This window comes from Pungitius pungitius, chromosome 5, assembly GCF_949316345.1.
Source record: "Pungitius pungitius chromosome 5, fPunPun2.1, whole genome shotgun sequence".
Lineage (NCBI taxonomy): Eukaryota > Metazoa > Chordata > Actinopteri > Perciformes > Gasterosteidae > Pungitius > Pungitius pungitius.
The window spans coordinates 23,905,755-23,929,210 of NC_084904.1; the positions used below are offsets into that span (position 1 = coordinate 23,905,755).

Below are 23,456 nucleotides of genomic sequence, written 5' to 3' on the forward strand. Positions count from 1 at the left end.
AAGGTAGAAGGTTGGTCACGTGAGCTCGGCGCGTTTCCGGGTCTGGTCTTGTTCCGCAGGAGGAGAAACTCACGGCGGGTGATCGATGTAGGTGATCGATGAGTGACGCGGCTGTGTGACGTCATGTCCAAACAGAAGAGTCTGATCATCACAGACGGTGAGTTTGATTACTGTCGATGTTTATGTTTATCAGCTCATCTCACGCTTCCATCTAGTGAGCTGATCTGAGGTCTCATGATGAACCTTGACCCCCAGATGAGGACTTGAACCCGTTCTCCTTCAGAGAGTTCCTACGCTGGAAGAACGAGGACCAGGGCCAGGACCTGAACCAGGACCTGAACCCAGAAGAAGACCAGGGCCATCTGTTTGACCCTGAGGTCAGCAGCTGTTTCTTCTCTGAGGCCTCTCCACAGGTGCAGTGACATCATCATGTTGTACCTCTACTGCTTGGCCTTAGTGTGTCACACACTAGCTAGTCTGCATCCTTGTAGCCTTTGTAGACCTTCTGCTCCTCCAACAACCACAGAGGCTGAATCAAAAGGTCTCTGACGTGGGACGCTCTGTCCTACGGGGGACTTCCTGCTTACGTCATCAGCTTCACCTCCGCTGCTTCCGTTGCCTAGCAACCTGCTACAAAAGCCTTAAAACCCCCAAAACGTATAAAATGCAGATAGACAAGAGAATCTTCTTATTTCATTTAATTCATGAAGATACGCTTCTCCTCCGGAGCATGAGAGATTTCAGGAAATTTTTCGGATTATTTTAAATTCAAATGAAATCAGTCTGTACTTTCATCTAAAAGTAATATTGTAGACTCAAGGCAGAGGAATCAATCAATACTGTCAATGAAAATACATATTTATTCTCTTGAATACAAGGACTTTCTTTTCTTGCATCTTGTGAGCTACTTGACCTGTAACTTCAGATCTTACAGAATGTGTCCAAGCTCCAGAAGCTGAAGGTCACACTCAAGGTTCTCCTTCAGCTTGATGCTTCTCCATCAAACAACTACATGAACCTTTAGAATCACACAACTAAACTAAAGGAGTTTCTTTGTGTATTTATTGTGTGACGTTGGTGACTTAGAACGTGATGTTTCAGGTTCATAACGTGTCTGTCTGAGCTCACGTTGATGTTTAGGAGAAGCAGAACATGGAGGGACTTAAGACCCAGAGGGGTTCAGGTGAGGGGACAGTCTGAGAGACAGTATTGGTAAATATTTGAGTGAATTTAAAAGAGAACTCTACCGCGCTGCATGCTGGGATATGCTGGGCCACAAATGATGTGACCTCCACATGGTCCTGCCGAGTCGTGACCTACGCGTCCTTCAGGATGCAGCCCAGCGCCATTGAGACGCAGCGTGTTTATTAATGTCCAATCAGGGGGACGAGGAGGAGGGCCGGGGGCGGAGCTTCCTTTCAGGTGTAGGCAGCATGTCGTCGGTCTGCACGGAGGAAGACGTGGAGGAGGAGGAGACCAGGTGAGTCCTGCTGCTCACTGATTGGACGCTCTGACTCCAGGAGAAGTAATGCTCACTTCTCAACGTCCCTGAATGAATTAGGTTCTCCACCAAACCGGAAGTCCAGTCGGGACTCTTTACCGGGACCCCAGTCGCGGGAGGAGGAGGTGCAGAGAACTATGAAGGAGATGACGAGATCTCCATTGCTGAAGCAGTCACTTCCTGCAGGAGGAGAAGCAGCAGAGGCAACCAGATCCAAGAGGTCAGTTAGAAGACTAAGAGGCCATAGAGGTCAAAGTGCTGATGTCTTTACTTGACTGTGTGTGTGTCTGTGTGTGTCTGTGTGTCTGTGTGTGTGTGTGTGTCTGTGTGTGTGTGTGTGTGTCTGTCTGTGTGTGTCTGTGTGTGTGTGTGTGTGTGTGTGTGTGTGTCTGTGTGTGTCTGTGTGTGTGTGTGTGTGTCTGTGTGTGTGTCTGTGTGTGTCTGTGTGTGTCTGTGTGTGTGTGTGTGTGTCTGTGTGTGTGTGTGTGTGTGTGTCTGTGTGTGTGTGTGTGTGTGTGTGTGTGTGTGTGTGTGTGTGTGTGTGTCTGTGTGTGTCTGTGTGTGTGTGTGTGTGTCTGTGTGTGTGTGTGTGTGTGTGTGTGTGTGTGTGTGTGTCAGCTGAAGGAGGAGAACATCTCCTTGAGGAACTCCATCAGGGAGCTGCAGAGGAGATCGGATGCTAACGAGCACAGGTTAGCATCGACCAATCACGGCATTAAGTGAAGACACTGTCAGTGAGTAATTACCCAGGATGCCTCGGTTCTTCCCACAGGGTGGCGGCACTGTCAGAGGAGCTTGTCCAGAGGAGGCGTCAGGAGGAGAAGGAGGCTCTGGACCTGGAGAGCATGGTTCACTCTGTGGAGCAGAACCTCCACCTGATGACTGTGAGACCCCACAGCAACCAATCACAACTGTGTCACTGTCCCTTTAAGAAACGGTGTCAGTCATAAAGGGGAGCTGATAACGCATCACTTCCTGTTTCCTTTAACAGGCTGGATTCAAAATGTCAAAATACAACTTTCACGACGTCATTGAATCTCGGAATATCAGAAAATATAAAATCTGTAACCGAAAAATATAGTACAGTGAATATCAAAATATATACAAAAGTGAAGATTGAAAAAAAAGAAATATATAGCGCTGATTCAAAACTATATTCAACCCGAAAATATTTTTTGTCCACTCATTTTTATTTTGAATACAATGATTTTTCAATGTTCAATGTTCAATGTCAACAACAAAACTTTCAGGTTCACATTTGTTTTTCAAATGAACAAAACCTTTGACCTGGATTTGGCTCCATGGGTCCAGTGGTTCCTTTGCTGAAGGAGCTGAGGGAGCATTGAGGCTCCTTTCCTTAGCATTAGAGAATAGAACAGGTCTCCTCATGACATCACGTCCACTACGTCACTCAGTGAGGAACCTTCCAATCCAGCCTCTGTCTGTCTGTCTGTTAGAAGCGAGCCTTGAAAGCAGAGAGCTGTGTCTCCAGGCTGAAGGTGGAGCTGATGCAGCTTCAGGTGAGGCAGACCTCAGCTCTGTTAAAGTGTGCCATAAACTGTTCACACATTAATGTGTGTGTGGGGGGGGGGGGGTCTCAGGTGGAGGTTGACACTCTACAGTCAGAGAACCACAGTCTAAAAGCAGCGGAGTCGGAGATCGTCATGACGATGAGACACAATGCTCACGTTGCATCTGAGTACCTTAACAAGACGGCAAGCCACGCCCACTCCTCCATCCGGTGAGTACCTGTGGACAGCAGGTGTGTGTAGCAGCAGCAGATTGAGCCTTATTGTCTGTCTTTGTGTCTGTAGTCGACTTCTGGGGGAAGCAGAAACTCTCAGTCTGGTTTCTCAGCTGCTGCAGTCCATCGACAAGATCTCCAACATGGACTCAGAATCCTGAATCTCCTGCAGACCCCCAGACCCCCTCCAGTCCCTTAGACATCCTCCGGAGCCCTAGACCCCCTCCAGTCCCTTAGACATCCTCCGGAGCCCTAGACCCCCTCCAGACCCTTAGACATCCTCCAGACCCCCAGACCCCCTCCAGTCCCTTAGACATCCTCCGGAGCCCTAGACCCCCTCCAGTCCCATAGACCTTGAGAAGTAATGTTGTAAACCTTTGATGACATCACAGTTGCTCAATGGCATCTTGCTGCTCATTGGTCGGTTTTGTTTTTATTTGCCAGTAAAAATATGAAAAAATATAAAGCATCTGCATCTTGTTATTTAATTAAATGATGAACTCTTCTGTTTGATCATGTTTGCTCGTACTGTGATTACTCTCATGTCCATGTTTAGCTTAGCTTAGCATAAAGCTCAGGTATCCATGGTAACAAGTACAGATTATTAGCTGAACACCGATTACCACAAAAAGCTTGCGCTCTGTCCTTCTCTTCTTCTATGGTTTATTAACAGACATTAACAGGTGATGTTCAGGTCCACACAACCAATCAGCTACTGGTATCACACCTCAGCCTGTGTGTGTGTGTGTGTGCTTCAGAGTGTGTATCTGCTGCCTCCAGTGTGCGTTCCAGCTCTGCAGTTCACTCAGTGTTCTTCTTTTGTCTTCATCTGAACGAGACAACTCCAACCGGAGGACCTGCTGAAGCCTCTGAGACACACAGAGACACACAGAGACACACACGTTAGTCACGTAATAATATATAACATAACATTGTGTGTCCGTACCTTCTCAGCAGCGTCTCTCTGCTCAATGACCTGATGTCCCAGGGTGCACCTGGTTGTGGTGACAGATGTTGTTGTTGCCATAGTGACACTGGATGGCGGGTCAGCAGCCTTGTTTGTGGGGTACGGGTCACCAGGCCAGGTCCTGACGCACACAGTAGGATCAGGAACTGGAAGACTTTTATTGTGAAGGTGTTGGAGAGCTTTTATTGTGAAGAAAATACATTTCTAACAGCATTTTCCTGCTTTTAAAAGACTTTAAAGACATTTTTGATGAATCAGTCAATCAATCAATAACGTATTTGTCCTCAAGGACAAAAATTCTAACCCCCTCCCATCATTTCAAAATAAAAGCCTCAATGAGTATCCGTACCATAAACATGAAGCTGAGAATGAAGCTGTTTTCTTGAAGAACCTATTGCTCTTTCAAATACTACTACTAATACAACTCAAAGTAGTGACACTGCAACTGATAATACTACTCTTACTACTACAACAAAAAGTAGTAGTATTTATACTGCTGTTAATACTACAACTGCTACTAATATTACAAATTCTGCCATGACTAATAGTATTTCTACAGCTGATAGTATTACCACCACTAACACTAATATTACTAGTATTTCAACTGCTACTACTAGTACTACTACTAGTACTACCACATCACAACCATATCATCTCACAACCTCCTCTACAACTAATACTACTTCTATTAATACAAATACCATTGCCATTGAAATTGATTTCAGCTTTTAGCTTTCTAACTCTGCAGGAAACACATTTTCTAGTCACTGATTTACTCTGAAAATATTACATTTTGTCATCAAAGCCATTTTGACAGTAAAACTGGAATGCTTTAGCAGTCCAACCCTTGTTCTTTGAATCTTTATTAAACTTCTTCTATTTCTTCTGTGCCACCTTTCTACAGATTTTCAGCTGAAAGTGTTGAATATTAAATATTCAGCTCCGTCTGTGAGATTAAATCTCTGATTCCATGAGTTTCTCGTGTACTGGAACCTTCTTCAGTGAAACACATCTTCTGAGTGGCTTACACTATGGGGCCGAGTGTGAGGAGCAGGGGGGGGGTGTTGTCCCTGCTCATTCATCCTTGATCAGAAGTCAAGTGGAATCCAGGTATTTAAAGGATACATTTGTAATCCATTACAAGTGTAATCTCTACTTTAAAATTACATCTTGAGCGGAAAGAGCATGAAAGACGTTAAAATCAGAGAATATAGTCCCTCGGGGTCGGGGGGGCACTGGGATTGGGCCATTGAGTGGTCAGCTTTGCTCTGATGTCACTATTACAGGTGTTGGAGGTCAGTGGTTACCTGCTGACGCTGCACTGGTTCCGTCCCGTTTCATCCTCCATTGCCACGGAGACGGTGTCGACTTCTATGGAAACAAACACTGACCTAATCAGTAAAGCCAAAGGTTTGGTGACGCACAGGTGTTCAGGTCACACCAAGTTACAGGTGACCTACTTTCAGGTAACAGCAGCTCGTCCAGCTGAGAGAGGAGCTTCTCCGCCAGTAAGGCCAGTGATGTCACAAACTCCTCCCCTCTCACCTTCACACACACCTGGACACACCAACACAGAAAACACACAGGGTTGCAGGCGTGGAAGGTAGTGGTGCTAACAGGTGTCCCACTGACTCCGCCCCCTCCCACCTGTAGCTCCAGGTGTAAAGAGCAGATGTCACTGTGCAGCTGCTGCTGTCTGAGCTCCTCTCTGCTGCTGAGGGACACAAGTTCCTCGTCTCTGAGAGACACTCGCAGCAAGTTGACGTTCATTCTCTGAGGACAGACAGGTAAGGAAGTGTGAGGACAGATGAAGACAGACATGTGAGGACAGAACGGTCGGAAAAAACAGGTAAGGACAGACAAGTGAAGATAGACAGGTAAACAAGGACAGGTAGAGAGAGACAGGTGAGAACAGACAGCTAGAGTCAGAGAGGTAGAGGGACAGGTAGGGACAGGTGAGGATTGATAAGTGCAAACAAACAGATGAGGATCTGTGAGGACAGAAAGGTAGAGACAGACAGGTGAGGGCTGACAGGACTTTACATCACCTTTTCCTCCTCACTGGCTGCCACCTTCTCCTCCAGCTTCCTTCGAACCTCGCTCACCTCCTCAATAAGCTCCGCCTCCTGTCGCTGCTCATGGCTACAGATCAAAACTGCAGGTAAAGAAAGCAGCAGGTTCTCCAGAAGGGACAGCTGTGTCTCCAACTCTGAAACAGATGGAGACGCAATGAGACAGACACGTAAAGACATATATTTATCTCTTTGTGAAGACATCATTCTGAAGACCTGCTTTTATGTTAATAAGGCTTCTCATGTGTGTGGCTCTACCTTCTCTGCTCGTGCACAAGAACTTCCTGATCTGATCCTGGTATCCCAGCAGCCTCTGCTGCATGCTCTCTGCCCATTGGTCCAAACTGTCGGGAACCCGGAGGAACCTGAAGACAGAATGCTCACTCCGGTAGAAGTCCTGACAGACAGAGACAGACAGATCTATTCAAGTTTCAATTGATCCAAATCACTGATGAAACAGCTCCACTGTGTCTCTGTTACCTCGGCAACCAGGAGGAGGACATCATTGGTTCTCCACAACAAAGAGTTCATAGAAGAACTGAAGGAGCTGCAACACAAGAACACCTGTGATCACCACACACCTGTGATCTTCACCACCTGTGACCAGCTGGGACTCACTGTGGGTTCTGGTCTGGCTCTGGTCCAAAAACCTGGAACTTTCTTTCAGTCCTGATGGACTTGTCGCCCCTCCTCAGTCTGTGTATACACACACACACACACACACACACACACACACACACACACACACACACACACACACACACACACACACACACAGACACACACACACACACACACACACAGACACACACACACACACACACACACACAGACACACACACACACACACACACACACACACACACACAGACACACACACACACACACACACAGCCTCTTTAGTTTCAGAAAAGAGAATCTCAGTACTGTGTGTGTGTGTGTGTGTGTGTGTGTGTGTGTGTGTCTGTGTGTGTCTGTCTGTGTCTGTGTGTGTCTGTGTGTGTCTGTGTGTGTACCTCAGTGACTTGGTACATTTGTGTTGGACCGGACTCTGACCTGCAGAATCCAGGACACAGTGACTTACATATAAACAATAACAACAGTTACTATCTGATCAAATACTGTCTTGATGTATTATTGATCTGATCAGAACATTTGGGTATGAGTAGATGATGACCAGCAGGTGATGCTCCTCTCTCGTCCCTTTCTGCTGCTGCAGCATCCTGGATCTCACAGAACCTGGTGGATCAGAAGCACTTCATCACCGGGTACCTCAAACAGAACCAGAACTACCTGTCGTACCAACTGCTGTACCACCTACAGTACAACTTACAGTACCACCTGCAGTACAACTTACAGTACCACCTACAGTACGACTTACAGTACCACCTACAGTACGACTTACAGTACCACTTACAGTACGAGTACCACCTGCAGTACAACTTACAGTACCACCTACAGTACGACTTACAGTACCACTTACAGTACGAGTACCACCTGCAGTACAACTTACAGTACCACCTACAGTACAACTTACAGTACCACCTACAGTACGACTTACAGTACCACCTACAGTACGAGTACCACCTACAGTACAACTTACAGTACCACCTACAGTACGAGTACCACCTGCAGTACAACTTACAGTACCACCTACAGTACGAGTACCACCTGCAGTACAACTTACAGTACCACCTACAGTACGAGTACCACCTGCAGTACAACTTACAGTACCACCTACAGTACAACTTACAGTACCACCTACAGTACGAGTACCACCTACAGTACAACTTACAGTACCACCTACAGTACGAGTACCACCTGCAGTACAACTTACAGTACCACCTACAGTACGACTTACAGTACCACCTACAGTACAACTTACAGTACCACCTACAGTACAACTTACAGTACAACTTACAGTACCACCTACAGTATGACTTACAGTACCACCTACAGTACGACTTACAGTACCACCTACAGTACCACCTGCAGTACAACTACTAAGTATGCACCTGTTCAGGGACCTGATGACCTCCACCAAGGGGTCCTGGAGAAGGTCCACACCGGTCCTCCTCATCTGCAGTAGACCAGGAGGTGGAGTGGACTGGACCTGCTGCCCGGATTCATGAAGGACAGAGTGGGAGGAGACCTAGAGACACAAATAACACACACAGACACACTTAATACACATGATCAATAACACACACAGTAGAAGACTCTGAGTCGGCACCTAGTCAGACAGAAGGTAATCTGGGCCGATAAAAGAACAAAAGAATAGTTACAGGATGTAAAGATACCACAGGTAGATTAAAAGGTAGTACAGGTAATCCAATAAAGGATAGTTACAGGTAGACAGGTGACCCACCAAAGGAAAATCCAGGTACCGACAGCGCTTCCTGAATTCTTCATTGACTGTTGACAGGAGGGAAAACACCTGATCTGGAGACACCTGCAGACAGACAGAGAGAGAGACATACAGGTGTATTTACCTGTACCTGTACCTATGTATCTGTGTGTGTACCTGTATGTTCTCCTGCAAATTCTTCAGATCCTCCAACGTGCTGCTGATGAGGATCTGCTGGTGTCTGCTGCTCGCTGCCTGGTTCACAGTGAAATAATCAGACAGACAGACAGGCAGACAGGCAGGAAGACGGGCAGGTAGACAGACAGGTACCTCAGCCTTCATCTGGACTCGTGTTTTCCTCATTGTGTCCTGGCTTTTCTCCATGAAGTCCAGCTCAGACCTCATGGAGCAGAGTTTCTCTTCTAGACCTGCAGAAGTCTCCTTCAGCTGGAACAAAGAGCTCATGATGAAGAGGGTCACCAGGCTCTTAATGGACATGACAACAAGGTCAAAGGTCACACCTGCTTTAGACTGTGGGACTCAAACTCCTTCAGCTCAGAGTAGATGGATTCCTCCGTCACTCTGATCCGTCTGGTCTCCTCCTTCAGCTTCTTCTGGAAGGAGTCCAGTTCCTCAGGAGCAACGTCTCCTTCGCTGAACAGCCTGCAGGAGGAGAAACTACCTCTATTATGAGCCTCCCTCTGCACGTGTCCAGCACCTCCTCCCACTGGACCTGGACCAGGTAAAGCATCGGGAGAAGGTCAGCTGCGTTACCTGACAGTGCTGAGTAGCTGTGTAGTTCTGGTTCTGACCCGCTGCAGTTGGACAATGACGGTCTGCTTGAAGGTATTCTGAAGGTGCTGGGTCTCTTTGATATGTTCATCCAGACAGCCCTTCAGGGTGGAGCTTAATTCATGCAGCCTACACACACACACACACACACACACACACACCCAGTGAGCAGACACACACACACACACACACACACACACACACACACACACACACACACACACACAGTGAGCAGACACACCCACACACACACACAGTGAGCAGACACACACACACACACACACACAGTGAGCAGACACACACACACACACACACACACAGTGAGCAGACACACACACACACACACACACACACAGTGAGCAGACACACACACACACACACACACACACACACAGTGAGCAGACACACACACACACACACAGTGAGCAGACACACACACACACACACAGTGAGCAGACACACACACACACACACACACACAGTGAGCAGACACACACACACACACACAGTGAGCAGACACACACACACACACACACACAGTGAGCAGACACACACACACACACACACACACAGTGAGCAGACACACACACACACACACACACACACACAGTGAGCAGACACACACACACACACACACACACACAGTGAGCAGACACACACACACACACACACACAGTGAGCAGACACACACACACACACACACACACAGTGAGCAGACACACACACACACACACACACACAGTGAGCAGACACACACACACACACACACACACACACACAGTGAGCAGACACACACACACACACACACACACAGTGAGCAGACACACACACACACACACACACAGTGAGCAGACACACACACACACACACACACACACACACACAGTGAGCACACACACACACACAGTGAGCACACACACACACACACACACACACAGGTGTTTTACCGCGTGCTGCTGCTGGTCTTCTGGGCTTCAGCCTCCATGTGGGACAGATTCAGGATGAGCTCCTGTTTCCGCTCGCTGAGGAAGGCCTGGAGCTCCTGGTGCTCCCCCCGGAGGGAGGTCAGCACACTACACACCTCCTCACTGTGAGACTTCACCAGACGAGTGTGGAGCTGCAGCTCAGCTAACACACACACACACACACACAAAACACACAGATACACATACATAGGAGTGGTGTGTACATGTGTGTCTGTGTGTGTTACCTAGGCGCGTTGTGTACATGTGTGTCTGTGTGTGTTACCTAGGCACGTTGTGTACATGTGTACATGTGTGTCTGTGTGTGTTACCTAGGCGCGTTGTGTACATCTGTTTCTGTGTGTGTTACCTAGGCACGTTGTGTACATGTGTGTCTGTGTGTGTTACCTAGGCGCGTTGTGTACATCTGTTTCTGTGTGTGTTACCTAGGCACGTTGTGTACATGTGTGTCTGTGTGTGTTACCTAGGCGCGTTGTGTACATCTGTTTCTGTGTGTGTTACCTAGGCGTGTTGTGTACATGTGTGTCTGTGTGAGCTTCATTTGAAGCCCTCTGTCCCTCCTCTCCGTCGCCGTGGTGACGGCGGAGGAGAGGACCTCTTTGACATGCTGCTCCAGGTGATCCAGGTACAAAGTCCTGGTACTACAGGTAAACCCAAGCAGAGACAAAGGTCACATGATCAGCTGGGGTTTACCAACACGACTCAACCTCCCGTTGACAAAGTGAACTGTTAAAAGATGTTGTTGCATTAATCACACTGAATAATACGTTTATGTTGACAGCCATAATGTATGTATATATAAGTGTGTGTGTGTGTGTACCTGCTCAGTCTGTGTGTGTGTGTGTGTGTGTACCTGCTCAGTGTGTGTGTGTGTGTGTACCTGCTCAGTGTGTGTGTGTGTGTGTACCTGCTCAGTATGTGTGTGAGCAGCTCCACAGGAAACGGGCTCAGGTGGGTTTCCAGCTGCAGGTTGTCTGGCAGGTCGGGGACAGTGCACCTGAAGGCGGGGGCAGTATAGGCCACACCCCTGGACGATGTAAACGTGACATCACTGCTCATGTCGCTAAGAGCCTGCAGAGAGGATCCTTCCTACACACACACACACACACACACACACACACACACACACACACACACACACACACACACACAAACACACACACACACAGCGTCAGCTACATGTGATGTAATGTTGTGTTACGTTTGTCTTTGATTGGCACTTCACCTCAGTCAGCCAATCAGGAGAGAGGTGGGCGGCGCCTGACGCTTTCTTTATCTGAGCCTCAAACTGACCCATTTGGGTGGAGGATGAATGGAGGTTAGGGTGGAGGTTCTGGAGTTCTTCTGGACTCTGAGGAGGAAAAACATTGTAAACCACTCTGTGAAGAGTCACATGACCTGGGCTCACCCAACGTGTGTGAGTATGTTGTATTGTTCTCTCTAAAGAGGGCCATTGTAACGGTTACCAGTGGTCATGTGTGTCTGAGGCATGGTTGCCGTGGTTACCGGGCTGTAGGTGTGGTCCAGGTGGAAGAAGGAGCTGAGGCTGCTGCTGTAGGAGAGGAGCTCCTCCAGGAGGAGAAGGGGGAGACGATCCAACACCTCCACCTGATCAGAGACACAGACCCTGCTGCTGGACACACAGACACACACAGTCCATTCATGTCATGACTTGTAGTGATGCTACATTAGCATTAGCTCTAGCACGGGGTTACCTGTTTTTGACGTCCTCCAGGTAGCGGATGGTTTCGTCCAGAGACTCCTTCAGAACCTCGTCACTGCTCACCTGGCGGAGTGCACACAGCAGGCTGTCCAGGTGCACCTTCTCCCCCTGACAAAGAACAGCAAAGCATTGTGGGAATGACTCCCTCCTGCTGACAGACTGTCAGAGACTCACCTGCTTGTTTGTGTGTGTGTGAAATTCACCTGTGTGTGTTGCTGCTGTGTGCGGTGAAGCTCGTCCATGTGTTGTTCTTCCTCTCGTCTCCTCTCAAGCCTCCGGCTGTGCGTCTCCCATAGCAACGCCGCTCCTCTCATCACAACAAACACACACCTGCTGAGATGGAGTGCACCACGGGCCACAGCATCACAACACCTCTGCAGACAGACAGGTGGACAGAGACAGACAGGTGGATGAGGTCACACGCGATGTCACTACCACGTGTCTCACTGAGCGCTGTGTGACTGACATCCACAGCAGCCAATCGCTGCTCGTCCTGACTCTGGCCTCGTCCAATCACAGCGAGGAGCTGAGAGCCGATGACGTCGTTCATCTCGACCTCCGAGAGCTGCAGAGCCGAGAGCTCCTTCTGCAGGAATCAATGATCAATCATGAAACTAATACATATATATATATATAATATATATATATATATGTATATTATATCAATGAAACATCAGTGAATTCATTTCACCTCACAGAGCTCCACCTGAGCCAGGTGATCACTCCACCTGTGATGAGAACCACAACGCAGCTGATGAAGAGCCTCAGAGTGGAGATCATCTAGAACACACACACACACACACACACACACACACAGACACACACACACGATACGTGGAAGAGGTTGACATTAAAGGTTTAAGAAGGTAGAACCTTTCCTGAATATTTATCTCACAGGTTAAGTTACCGATCTGTTGATTGATGGCTGTCAGCTGCTTGAACCAATCAGAGACCAAAGTAGTGGAGCAGGAGGGCGGGACCAGCGAGCTGAAACGGAGACATCGATTGGAGGTCTGAGGAGGACGTTGTGTGCCTGATGGTTGTCATGGACTGATGTTGTTACCAGATGTGATGGATGATCTCCTCACGTCGTTCTACCAGCTGACCTGAGACCAGGAGCTGCTCCTCCTCATCGCTGCAGCGACTCCTACAACACAAGTTTCTACAAGTCCTTCTGACAGACATGACGAGTGTCCCCCCCCAGCTCCCTCACCTGTATCGATCAAGGACCCCCGTGGCCCTGCTCCTCCTCCAGCAGCTCAGAAGCTCCTCCCACTGCAGATGGAGCTGCTCCTCCTGCTGCAGGTTCTCCTCCAGGAGGAGCAGCATTAGACGAGCAGCACAGCGACGGTTCATCAGGAGGGAAAGATTCAACATCTGAGACACGGAGAAGGGTCAGAGGTCAGGGCTCAGAGGTCAGGCTTGGATGAGAGGGGTCAGAGGTCAGGGTGTGGTCACCGTGGCCTCGTTATGGATCAGCCTGAAGACGTCGGGTGGAGGCAGGAAGCTGATGTTCTCCAACAGGTGGAGGTTCTTGATGAGCAGGACTCTGGTCTGCAGGACAAATATATACATATATACATAATATACATATATACATAATATACATAATATACATATATACATATACTGTATACATATATACATGTATATATATATATATACATATACATGTATATATGTATATATACATGTCTGGTCTCACCTCGCTGGCTCTTTGAGTCTCACATTCAGTCAGTTTTTGGTTTAGGTCCATTATTCTCGTCTTCTTCATCTTCATCTTCTCCTGCACCTCCTCCCAGAGAACACAGACCTCCTGAACACACACACACACACACACACACACGGCCTCCTGAGTCTGAAGCTGAGCATGATCTGCTCAATGGACCTGGAGCTGAGCCTACCTCCTTGCTGAGGAGGTCCAGTTGATCATTCCGTTCCATCAGAGGGTTCAACATTAGGTCCAGGTCCTTCAGAGAGGCCAGCAGCTCCTCAACGACGGTCCTCACCTGAGAGTCACACACCTGAAAGATCCAACAGGTAAGAACCAGATCCACCAGTGTGGATACTATGATGTATCAAATAGTCATATTTCATATCCCACCTGGGTGAGGTGTGTGAGTTCTGTCTCCATCTCGTTGACAACGTCCTCGTGTTTCCTCCTTTTTTCTTCCATCAGTTGTTTGAGGAGGAAAGAATTCTGATGATCAACCACTGTGAGACACACACACACACACACACACACATACACACACACACACACGCACACACACACACACGCACACGCGCGCACACACACACACACACACACACACACATGTTTACATCACGTCATTTAGCTGAAGCTTACACTGCATTATAACCCATGTGTTACATTTTGCATGGGGGGTCATCAGGGGTCAGGTGTCTCTCTCAGGGACACTTTGACAGGTCACATGGGGCATCACTCCACCATCGTTTAAACAACGTATGTGAACATAAACATAAAGGCACAAACCCACAGAGTCAGGAAGTCTGCACACATCATCTTCATCTTCTTCATCATCACGCCGCCTGCTGCTGAAGGGAGGAGACAGACAGGTGGACCAGGGTGAGCAGTAGTGTGGAGTGTCTGTCTGTCTGTCTGTCTGTCTCCTCTCTACCTGCTGGTCGTGCTGCAGTGTGTCTCACTGTCCTCGGCAGACAGACGGGTTGTCCTTGTGTCTCTGTGTCCAGCCATCAGAGATCTGGGGAGCTGAACCTACAGGACACAAACACAGATGAATCAGTCACAAGCTTTAGCAACAACAACAACAACAACAACAACACCAGCAGCCCTCTCATATAAACTCATACCGGGTCCGGTTCTGTTCCGTGGTGACCGTTTCCGGAGTTATTTCTGTTACATTTGCGTAATTAGAGGATAAAACACTCCGTCGGTATCGCCGCTCCGCGTCTCTTTGTCGTCATGGCAACGAGCCGCAGACCGCTGCGCGACGTTCTCGGTCCACACAGAAAATCGTAAATCCCACAAATTGTGTTTTACTCACTTTAGAGAACTGTTCCATCGTTAACTACAAAGATGCAAAGCTCGAGGTTCAAAATAACTCTGAACATGTGGCACAGGGTCCGATTTAAGAATCACGGTTGACTCCTGGAGGAGCCAGACGTCCTCCCCTAGTGGCAGGAGGAGGGTGTGCAGACTCTAAGAAGGAGGAGCAAATACTCTCTCCAACAGTCACAGTTCTTCCCTTATTATTTACCCACGTGGGCTTTTTGCAGGTTTATTTCTCATGTCTAAGTAACCTCTCAATTAGTGACACGTCGGCGGAGTCAGATGGATGAAGATGAATGGAGCATTTGAGATATCACACACTGCATTGTACACCACTGCTGGGGGGCTCGGCCTGGGCTCCCCGACATAGATGTACCACTGTTTGGAGAGAAGTGGTTTCCCAGATGGCAGATGAAGACTATTGTCAGACTCTGGACCCCAAAGGACCATCGGCATCAGGGGATTTTAGAAGATCCTCCATGGTAATGTCAAAGGATTCATCGAGATAAAAGAACCAGCTGAACGCCTGACTCATGCTGTGCTTCTCGTCTTCTCGTGCATTTTAAAGTTCAGATGTTTAGTTTCCCTTATTTCATTCATTCATGTTTCTCTATCTGCTGCCTTTATGATTCATTGTGTTTCTGATGAATGAGAAGAGACTTTTTACAGGACAATTTAATGTTCCACGTTCAAATTAAACATCTTTACTTGGTTAAAGATACTTTTTCATTTATTTCATTGTAATGATTAAATGATGAAACTAAAACTAATAAAAGGAGACAGGACCAAACAGGCTCCTTTGAAGCCATCTTCTCCTCAGTCGGAGTCTGAGGAGTCCATCCCGCTGCTGTCGTCATGGTTACCGGCGGCGCACTCCCTCCAGACGAGCTTCGACCGGACGGCCCGCTTCCTGTCGCCATGGAAACGAGAACAGGCTCAGCCGCCATTGGAACCGCAGCAACAGTTGAATGCAAAGTTTGAGAGGAGAAGACCGACCTGCGGTAGAGGAAGTTGTGCTGCCCCCTGGAGGTGAGACAGCCGTGCGTCTCCTCGTCCTGTGGACACACAGGAGACAGGGTACAAAAACCAACACTAGTCTGCATCCTTCTGCTCCTCCAACAACCACAGAGGCTCAACCAGAAGGTCTCTGACGTGGGACGGTCTGTCCTACGGGGGACTTCCTGCTTACGTCATCAGCTCAATTACCCATGATGCTCTGCTGGGCCTCTGTTCAGACTCTGTGGCTCCTCCCACAATAGAGTCCCCTTGCTGCAGGGTCTGCGCCTCCTCGTTCTCCCCAGATGTCCCACTGCACACCTCTGATGACACAGGTCACACGATACCAGTCACATGACACAGGTCACGTGACACAAGTCTCATGACATGGGTCACATGACACTCACCTTCAGCTGCCTTCTGCGGGGGCTCCTCTCCCTCGCTGCTCACACTGTGCTCCATCTGTGCAGGAGAGAGCGTCATCATTACATCATCATAAAATCATCACCTCCTCCTCCTCCTCCTCCTCACCTGGTGGGTGTTGCTGCTGAGTATGCGGAGGCGTGTCCTCAGCTGTAGCTCCTCCCCCTGTGACCTCAGCAGGAGAAGCTCCAATTTATCGGATTGTTCAGTGAGCATTCTGACCTGCTCCCTGTAATGATCCTTCTCCTGCAGGAGCAGCCGCACCTCCTCCTGCTGCTCTGCCCGCGAAGACAGAGCCTGACACAGCAAAGGTCAATTCTCATCCTCCTCCTCCTCCTCCATACCCTTCTCCTGCTCCTCCTCACCTTGTCTCTCTCGCTGATCACCTCCTCCAGTTGTCTGAGGGTTTGTTTGTTTCGTTGCCGGTACATCCTGACATCTCCCTTCAGCTGGGTGGAGAACAGCTGCAGCTCCTCCTTCTCCTCCAGGTTCTGAAAACAAACACTGTCAGGGTAGCTCCTCCTCATTCTCCCCCTTTTATCTTACTTCTTTTACTACTCCTCTTCCTCCTGCTCCTCCTTTTTTCATCTCCCTGCTTCTCATTCGCCTCCTCTTATCTTACTTCTTTTTCTTCCTGCCCCTCCTTTTTCATTTTCCTCCTGATCCTGCTCATTCTCCTCCTGTACTTCTTTAACTACTCCTCCTCGCTTTTTAATCTTCCACCTCCTCCTCACCCTGTCTCTCTGCTCCTCTGCTCTGCGGAGTTGTCTCCTCAGCCGTAGCACTGTTGTGAAGAAGTCAATCTGAGGAGGTTGACCCTCATTTTCCTGCTTCTCCTCTTTCTTCTCCTCCTGTTTCTCCTCCTGTGTCTTCTCCTGTGTCTCCTCCTGTGTCTCCTCCTGTTTCTTCTCCTGTGTCTCCTCCACTTTGTTTGGGTGGAAGAAGGTCTCGGTGGGAGGAGACAGAATGCTCTGAAAAGACATTAAATGTGACATCAGTGACCTCAGAAGCACGGAGGAGACACCAAACCACTCCTTCACACAGCGGTTACTGGGACCCCGGTACTGGGTCAGTGGTACTGGGTCAGTGGTACTGGGTCAGTGGTACTGGGTCAGCGGTACTGGGTCAGTGGTACTTGGTCAGCGGTACTGGGTCAGCCTTACTGAGTCAGTGGTACTGGGTCAGTGGTACTGGGCAGAGGTGTGGACTCGAGTCATGTGACTTGGACTCAAGTCAGACTCGAGTCATGAATTTGATGACTTGAGACTCGACTCGACAAAACGTACAAAGACTTGCAACTCGACTTGGACTTTAACATCGATGACTCGTGACTTGACTTGGACTCGAGCCTTTTGACTCGAGAAGACTTGCTACTTCCCATGAAAACTGGGGGAAAACATTTTCACACCACCGCGCCGCTCTGTTTATCTGCATCTGTTAAATAAATGTGCGCCACCTGTATGCAGAGAGCGCGCGCTGCCTGAACAACATCCAATCACTGCAGTCCATTTGACCGTATCAACGAGACAGCTCGTTCATGGTTACAAAAATCGGGATTTTTGAACCCGGATTCAGACTCCGATGGAAATCCTCGCCAACATTATGTCAACGTCCGTTTTAAAGTAGTGTAATGAGCTGAGTTAAAGTTATTAGTTAATCAGTTATGCAGATGTTGCATGTGTTCACGTTATGCTACGTTACCAGCTGTAGTTACGCGAGACAACCCGAGTTTTGGGGGGCTGTGAGTGCGGAAGTGTTCGTTCGGCGTGGTGACGGCCAACAGTGACCGAAGTTGAGTTGTTTTATTTAAATAAAGCCAGTCATCGCCTCCTTATTTACGCTGCAGCATTGGGGTGAGCGTTACAGCACTATAACACAGTCACAGTCGATCCACCATTACCCTTCCCTTCGTAGTCTAGGTCTGTGAGGCAGCGCACCATCACCCAGGGTTCCCCGTCCCCACTATAATAAAAGGACTCGAAATGACTCGAAACTAAAATGGTACGACTTGTGACTCGACTTGAGACTTGTTGGCTTTGACTTGACTCGGGACTCGAGGGCAATGACTTGAGACTTGCTTGTGACTTGCATAACAGTGACTTGTTCCCACCTCTGGTACTGGGTCAGTGGTACTTGGTCAGTGGTACTGGGTCAGCGGTACTGGGTCAGCGGTACTTGGTCAGTGGTACTGGGTCAGTGGTACTGGGTCAGTGGTACTGGGTCAGCGGTACTTGGTCAGTGGTACTGGGTCAGCGGTACTGGGTCAGTAGTGTGTCTGTGGAAGTGGGAGGAGTCTGCACCTCCTGTCTCATGGTTCTTCTTCTCAGGATTCTGGTCTGACTCTCAGCTCGCTGCACCGTGTGTTTCAGACGTTCAACCTGAAGAGAGGTCAAAGGTCAGAGGGGCTCTGTGTGTCTGTCATTTGGGGGTCAGGTGTCAGCTCACCTCTATCTGCAGGTCACGGTTGGCCAGCAGGGCGGCGCTCTTCTCTTGGGCCAGCCCGGTGATGTCGGCCATCAGGCTGTAGTTGTGGTCTCGGAGCTGTTTCGCCTCCTCGCTCAGAAGCTCGCGCTCCTCCCGGAGCTTCTGCACGCGCTCACTCAGCTTCCTCAGCTCGTGCTCCTTCAGCTGCTGCTGCCGGGACAACGCGTCCTGCCACAGGAAGTCACCTGTGAGCGGGGAGCGTCAGAGGGCTCACTCGCCCTCTGACGCTCCCCTAGCAACCGCCCACCTGTTCCTTAGCAAGGGAGCAGGCCCGCTGGCGGCGCCTCCTCTCGTCCTGAAGCGCCCTCTGCAGGCGGCTGAGCTCCGACATGAGGAACTGAGTGAGACCGGACTCACCTGCTGTGTCTGCAGACAGACAGGTAGTCAGGCACGTAGGTAAAGAGACAGACAGTCGGACAGACGGGTCAACGGACCGATAAGGATGCTGAAGGTTCTGTTGGGCTCCTTCCCGGTGATGCGGCTGTACAGTTGAGGATAATCCAGCTCCAGACTTTCCAGGAAAGCGGTGTAACCTTTGACACCCGTTCTTTGTAGGAGGTCCAGCAAGGCTCCTGGAGGAGGTCAAAGGTCAAACATATCGTCCAGGTAAAGACCTTAGACTCAAAGTCAGACAATGAGTTTCTCACCAACTTTTCTTCTCCTTATGACGAGAGCCGGGTCATTGAAGAGCTGCTCCTCATCCTCAGCAGTGACCACCTGACAGGAAACCACCAATCATCAAGTGACTGAGGAGGAAAAGTAGGAGGAAGAAGAGGAGGAAGAGTACCTGACACTGTCGTAAGTAGGGAGTGATTCTTGAAGGTTCAATGGTTTTGATGAGAATCATCCTGAAGTCATCAAGCTGCAGCCAGCAGAGGTCATCGTCACCTACCGTCTCCATCTGTGAGTTTAAGTACACACCAGTACTAGTATGTACCATGAGGTCTAGTACACACCAGTACTAGTATGTACCACGAGGTCTAGTACACACCAGTACTTGTATGTACCACGAGGTCTAGTACACACCAGTACTAGTATGTACCACAAAGTCTAGTACACACCAGTACTAGTATGTACCACGAGGTCTAGTACACACCAGTACTTGTATGTACCACGAGGTCTAGTACACACCAGTACTAGTATGTACCATGAAGTCTAGTACACACCAGTACTAATATGTACCATGAAGTCTAGTACACACCAGTACTAATATGTACCATGAAGTCTAGTACACACCAGTACTAGTATGTACCATGAAGTCTAGTACACACCAGTACTAGTATGTACCATGAAGTCTAGTACACACCAGTACTAATATGTACCATGAAGTCTAGTACACACCAGTACTAGTATGTACCACGAGGTCTAGTACACACCAGTACTAGTATGTACCATGAGGTCTAGTACACACCAGTACTAATATGTACCATGAAGTCTAGTACACACGAGTACTAGTATGTACCATGAAGTCTAGTACACACCAGTACTAGTATGTACCACGAGGTCTAGTACACACCAGTACTAATATGTACCATGAAGTCTAGTGAATACCAGTACTAGTATGTACCATGAGGTCTAGTACACACCAGTACTAGTATGTACCACGAGGTCTAGTACACACCACTACTAGTATGTACCATGAGGTCTAGTACACACCAGTACTAGTATGTACCACAAAGTCTAGTACACACCAGTACTAGTATGTACCACAAAGTCTAGTACACACCAGTACTAGTATGTACCACAAAGTCTAGTACACACCAGTACTAGTATGTACCACGAGGTCTAGTACACACCAGTACTTGTATGTACCACAAAGTCTAGTACACACCAGTACTAGTATGTACCACAAAGTCTAGTACACACCAGTACTAGTATGTACCACGAGGTCTAGTACACACCAGTACTTGTATGTACCACGAGGTCTAGTACACACCAGTACTAGTATGTACCATGAAGTCTAGTACACACCAGTACTAATATGTACCATGAAGTCTAGTACACACCAGTACTAATATGTACCATGAAGTCTAGTACACACGAGTACTAGTATGTACCATGAAGTCTAGTACACACCAGTACTAGTATGTACCACGAGGTCTAGTACACACCAGTACTAATATGTACCATGAAGTCTAGTGAATACCAGTACTAGTATGTACCATGAGGTCTAGTACACACCAGTACTAGTATGTACCACGAGGTCTAGTACACACCACTACTAGTATGTACCATGAGGTCTAGTACACACCAGTACTAGTATGTACCACAAAGTCTAGTACACACCAGTACTAGTATGTACCACAAAGTCTAGTACACACCAGTACTAGTATGTACCACGAGGTCTAGTACACACCAGTACTTGTATGTACCACAAAGTCTAGTACACACCAGTACTAGTATGTACCACAAAGTCTAGTACACACCAGTACTAGTATGTACCACGAGGTCTAGTACACACCAGTACTTGTATGTACCACGAGGTCTAGTACACACCAGTACTAGTATGTACCATGAAGTCTAGTACACACCAGTACTAATATGTACCATGAAGTCTAGTACACACCAGTACTAATATGTACCATGAAGTCTAGTACACACCAGTACTAGTATGTACCATGAAGTCTAGTACACACCAGTACTAGTATGTACCATGAAGTCTAGTACACACCAGTACTAATATGTACCATGAAGTCTAGTACACACCAGTACTAGTATGTACCATGAGGTCTAGTACACACCAGTACTAGTATGTACCATGAGGTCTAGTACACACCAGTACTAATATGTACCATGAAGTCTAGTACACACGAGTACTAGTATGTACCATGAAGTCTAGTACACACCAGTACTAGTATGTACCATGAAGTCTAGTACACACCAGTACTAGTATGTACCATGAAGTCTAGTACACACCAGTACTAGTATGTACCATGAAGTCTAGTACACACCAGTACTAGTATGTACCATGAGGTCTAGTACACACGAGTACTAGTATGTACCACGATACTAGTTAAAGGCACATTTCCATCGTGGATGAAACAAGGATTCAGTGCCACTGAAGTTGTGTGATTTGTGCGTCAGGGGTGGAAATGTGTGTATTGACTGGTGCGCTGTAGCACAGACTGATGCTCCGCCTGCTGATGACTGATTAAAGGATCCTCATCCAATCATTGTAGAGCAGCAGGAGATTAACACCTGCTGGAATGGAATGTGGACGCTGAGTCGGAGATGCGATGTCATCAGATGATGTAATTTCAGGCTTATGAGAGGAAACACGCATTCTGGTTCAGACAGAGGCCTCATTGGACACCAGGTGCTCTGCACCTTCACCTCAGCGTGGTCGTACCTCGTGGTCGTACCTCGCCATGCTTTCATGTGGCCAAACAAATACAACCGAAGTGGGCGCAAAAGCGCGAGTACGTGAGGACCTGAGTGTGGTAGCTGCTGTCATCAGGTCAGTCTGGACCAGCCTTTAGTTAAGCTGCTATAGGCCTGGACTGCAGAGAGAGAGGAGCTCTGTAGGACTTACAGAGCTCCTCTACAAGAATCCACATCACTAATCAGTTTTATGTGCTTTCTCACCTCACAGGTTTCCATGGATCATGGTTCAATCTGGACCCTGTTCCTGCTGCTCCTGCTGCTATCATCATCATCATCATCATACATATGAATCATATTACTATTCCTGTCATCATAAACCAACATTACCCTTTCCTAAAGTCCTTGTGCTTTCCCACCATCCACAGAAGATTCTATCTGATGGTGTTTATATCTGATGGAGGCTCTACCTGATGGAGGTTCTAGTCTCCATCGCTGTCCATGTACTCCACCTACACACTTTGAGTGTGAGTAAACACTACTAATACACACAATGAGTGCAAAATACAGTATTTACATACTTCACACTGTAAGGATTAGTTGGAGTATTAGTACACACACTGAGTGTATGTTCACACCTACACACCCACTACACAGAGTACACTTACCTTCGGATTGAACCAGTCTCCCTCTCTCTGGGTTTCTTCTGGGCTTTTTAAGGAGAAGTTGTCGCTTCTGTAACTTCTTGTTTTCTAGCTCCTCCCCATTAAGTAATCACTCCAATGACGTCACAGCTCTACCTCATCTACCTCGTTTTTCCATATCCAGCAGGTTGAGTTGAGTCTGATGCTGTAATATTACAGAATGCCAAGTTGTTCAAGGTGACAAACCGACTCATGGATTAGTAATAGTACCAATAAATGCATTACTCTCATCTCATCAGGTTTAAAAGAGTCCGTTAGCACAGGAAGAGGAAGTAAAGGATTAGAGAAGTCACAGGAGGAAACACCAGCTGACCAAGAAGTGAGGGAACAGCATTCTTGGATGTCTCACTAAAGTGAAGTGGAAC

The 23,456-nt window shown here is 48.0% G+C and overlaps 3 protein-coding genes across 6 annotated transcripts; 1 reads left to right on the forward strand and 2 right to left on the reverse strand.

Moving 5' to 3' along the window:
• On the forward strand, positions 1–3,763 carry entr1 (endosome associated trafficking regulator 1). 3 transcript variants are annotated; one of them, XM_037483140.2, is made up of 9 exons: positions 1–157; positions 256–413; positions 1,383–1,480; positions 1,562–1,721; positions 2,120–2,193; positions 2,274–2,385; positions 2,959–3,021; positions 3,103–3,242; positions 3,316–3,763. In XM_037483140.2, exons 1-9 carry the CDS (start codon positions 124–126, stop codon positions 3,404–3,406), a joined length of 930 nt encoding a protein of 309 aa, XP_037339037.2. In that variant the 5' UTR covers positions 1–123; the 3' UTR covers positions 3,407–3,763. The 3 variants fall into 3 exon arrangements, with proteins under 3 accessions (XP_037339037.2, XP_037339038.2, XP_062418659.1); XM_037483141.2 differs by having other exon boundaries at positions 256–377; XM_062562675.1 differs by lacking the exon at positions 3,316–3,763 and having other exon boundaries at positions 3,103–3,246.
• A 133-nt stretch (positions 3,764–3,896) lies between these two features.
• ccdc180 (coiled-coil domain containing 180) lies at positions 3,897–15,364 on the reverse strand. The gene is made up of 36 exons (XM_062562672.1): positions 15,159–15,364; positions 14,772–14,869; positions 14,627–14,688; positions 14,234–14,343; positions 14,034–14,153; positions 13,835–13,945; positions 13,588–13,683; positions 13,343–13,506; positions 13,193–13,276; positions 13,037–13,116; positions 12,821–12,909; positions 12,596–12,715; positions 12,333–12,503; positions 12,122–12,237; positions 11,913–12,039; positions 11,632–11,757; positions 11,314–11,495; positions 10,908–11,047; positions 10,371–10,551; positions 9,406–9,552; positions 9,153–9,294; positions 8,962–9,078; positions 8,809–8,886; positions 8,653–8,736; positions 8,300–8,436; positions 7,462–7,523; positions 7,301–7,340; positions 6,903–6,980; positions 6,765–6,831; positions 6,543–6,681; positions 6,261–6,421; positions 5,860–5,985; positions 5,673–5,769; positions 5,520–5,583; positions 4,192–4,333; positions 3,897–4,114 (listed from the first exon to the last, which is right to left on the reverse strand). The coding sequence occupies exons 1-36, from the start codon at positions 15,174–15,176 to the stop codon at positions 3,974–3,976; spliced, it is 4,017 nt and encodes a 1,338-aa protein (XP_062418656.1). The 5' UTR covers positions 15,177–15,364; the 3' UTR covers positions 3,897–3,973.
• Positions 15,365–15,469: 105 nt separating this feature from the next.
• card9 (caspase recruitment domain family, member 9) lies at positions 15,470–23,353 on the reverse strand. 2 transcript variants are annotated; one of them, XM_037483135.2, is made up of 14 exons: positions 23,056–23,087; positions 19,854–19,967; positions 19,714–19,783; positions 19,501–19,638; positions 19,314–19,432; positions 19,028–19,234; positions 18,883–18,960; positions 17,317–17,553; positions 16,948–17,073; positions 16,691–16,879; positions 16,567–16,621; positions 16,353–16,482; positions 16,160–16,218; positions 15,470–16,073 (listed from the first exon to the last, which is right to left on the reverse strand). In XM_037483135.2, the coding sequence occupies exons 2-14, from the start codon at positions 19,965–19,967 to the stop codon at positions 15,868–15,870; spliced, it is 1,728 nt and encodes a 575-aa protein (XP_037339032.2). In that variant the 5' UTR covers positions 23,056–23,087; the 3' UTR covers positions 15,470–15,867. The 2 variants fall into 2 exon arrangements, with proteins under 2 accessions (XP_037339032.2, XP_037339033.2); XM_037483136.2 differs by having other exon boundaries at positions 15,851–16,073; positions 16,370–16,482; positions 23,056–23,353.
• Between the last annotated feature and the right edge of the window lie 103 nt (positions 23,354–23,456).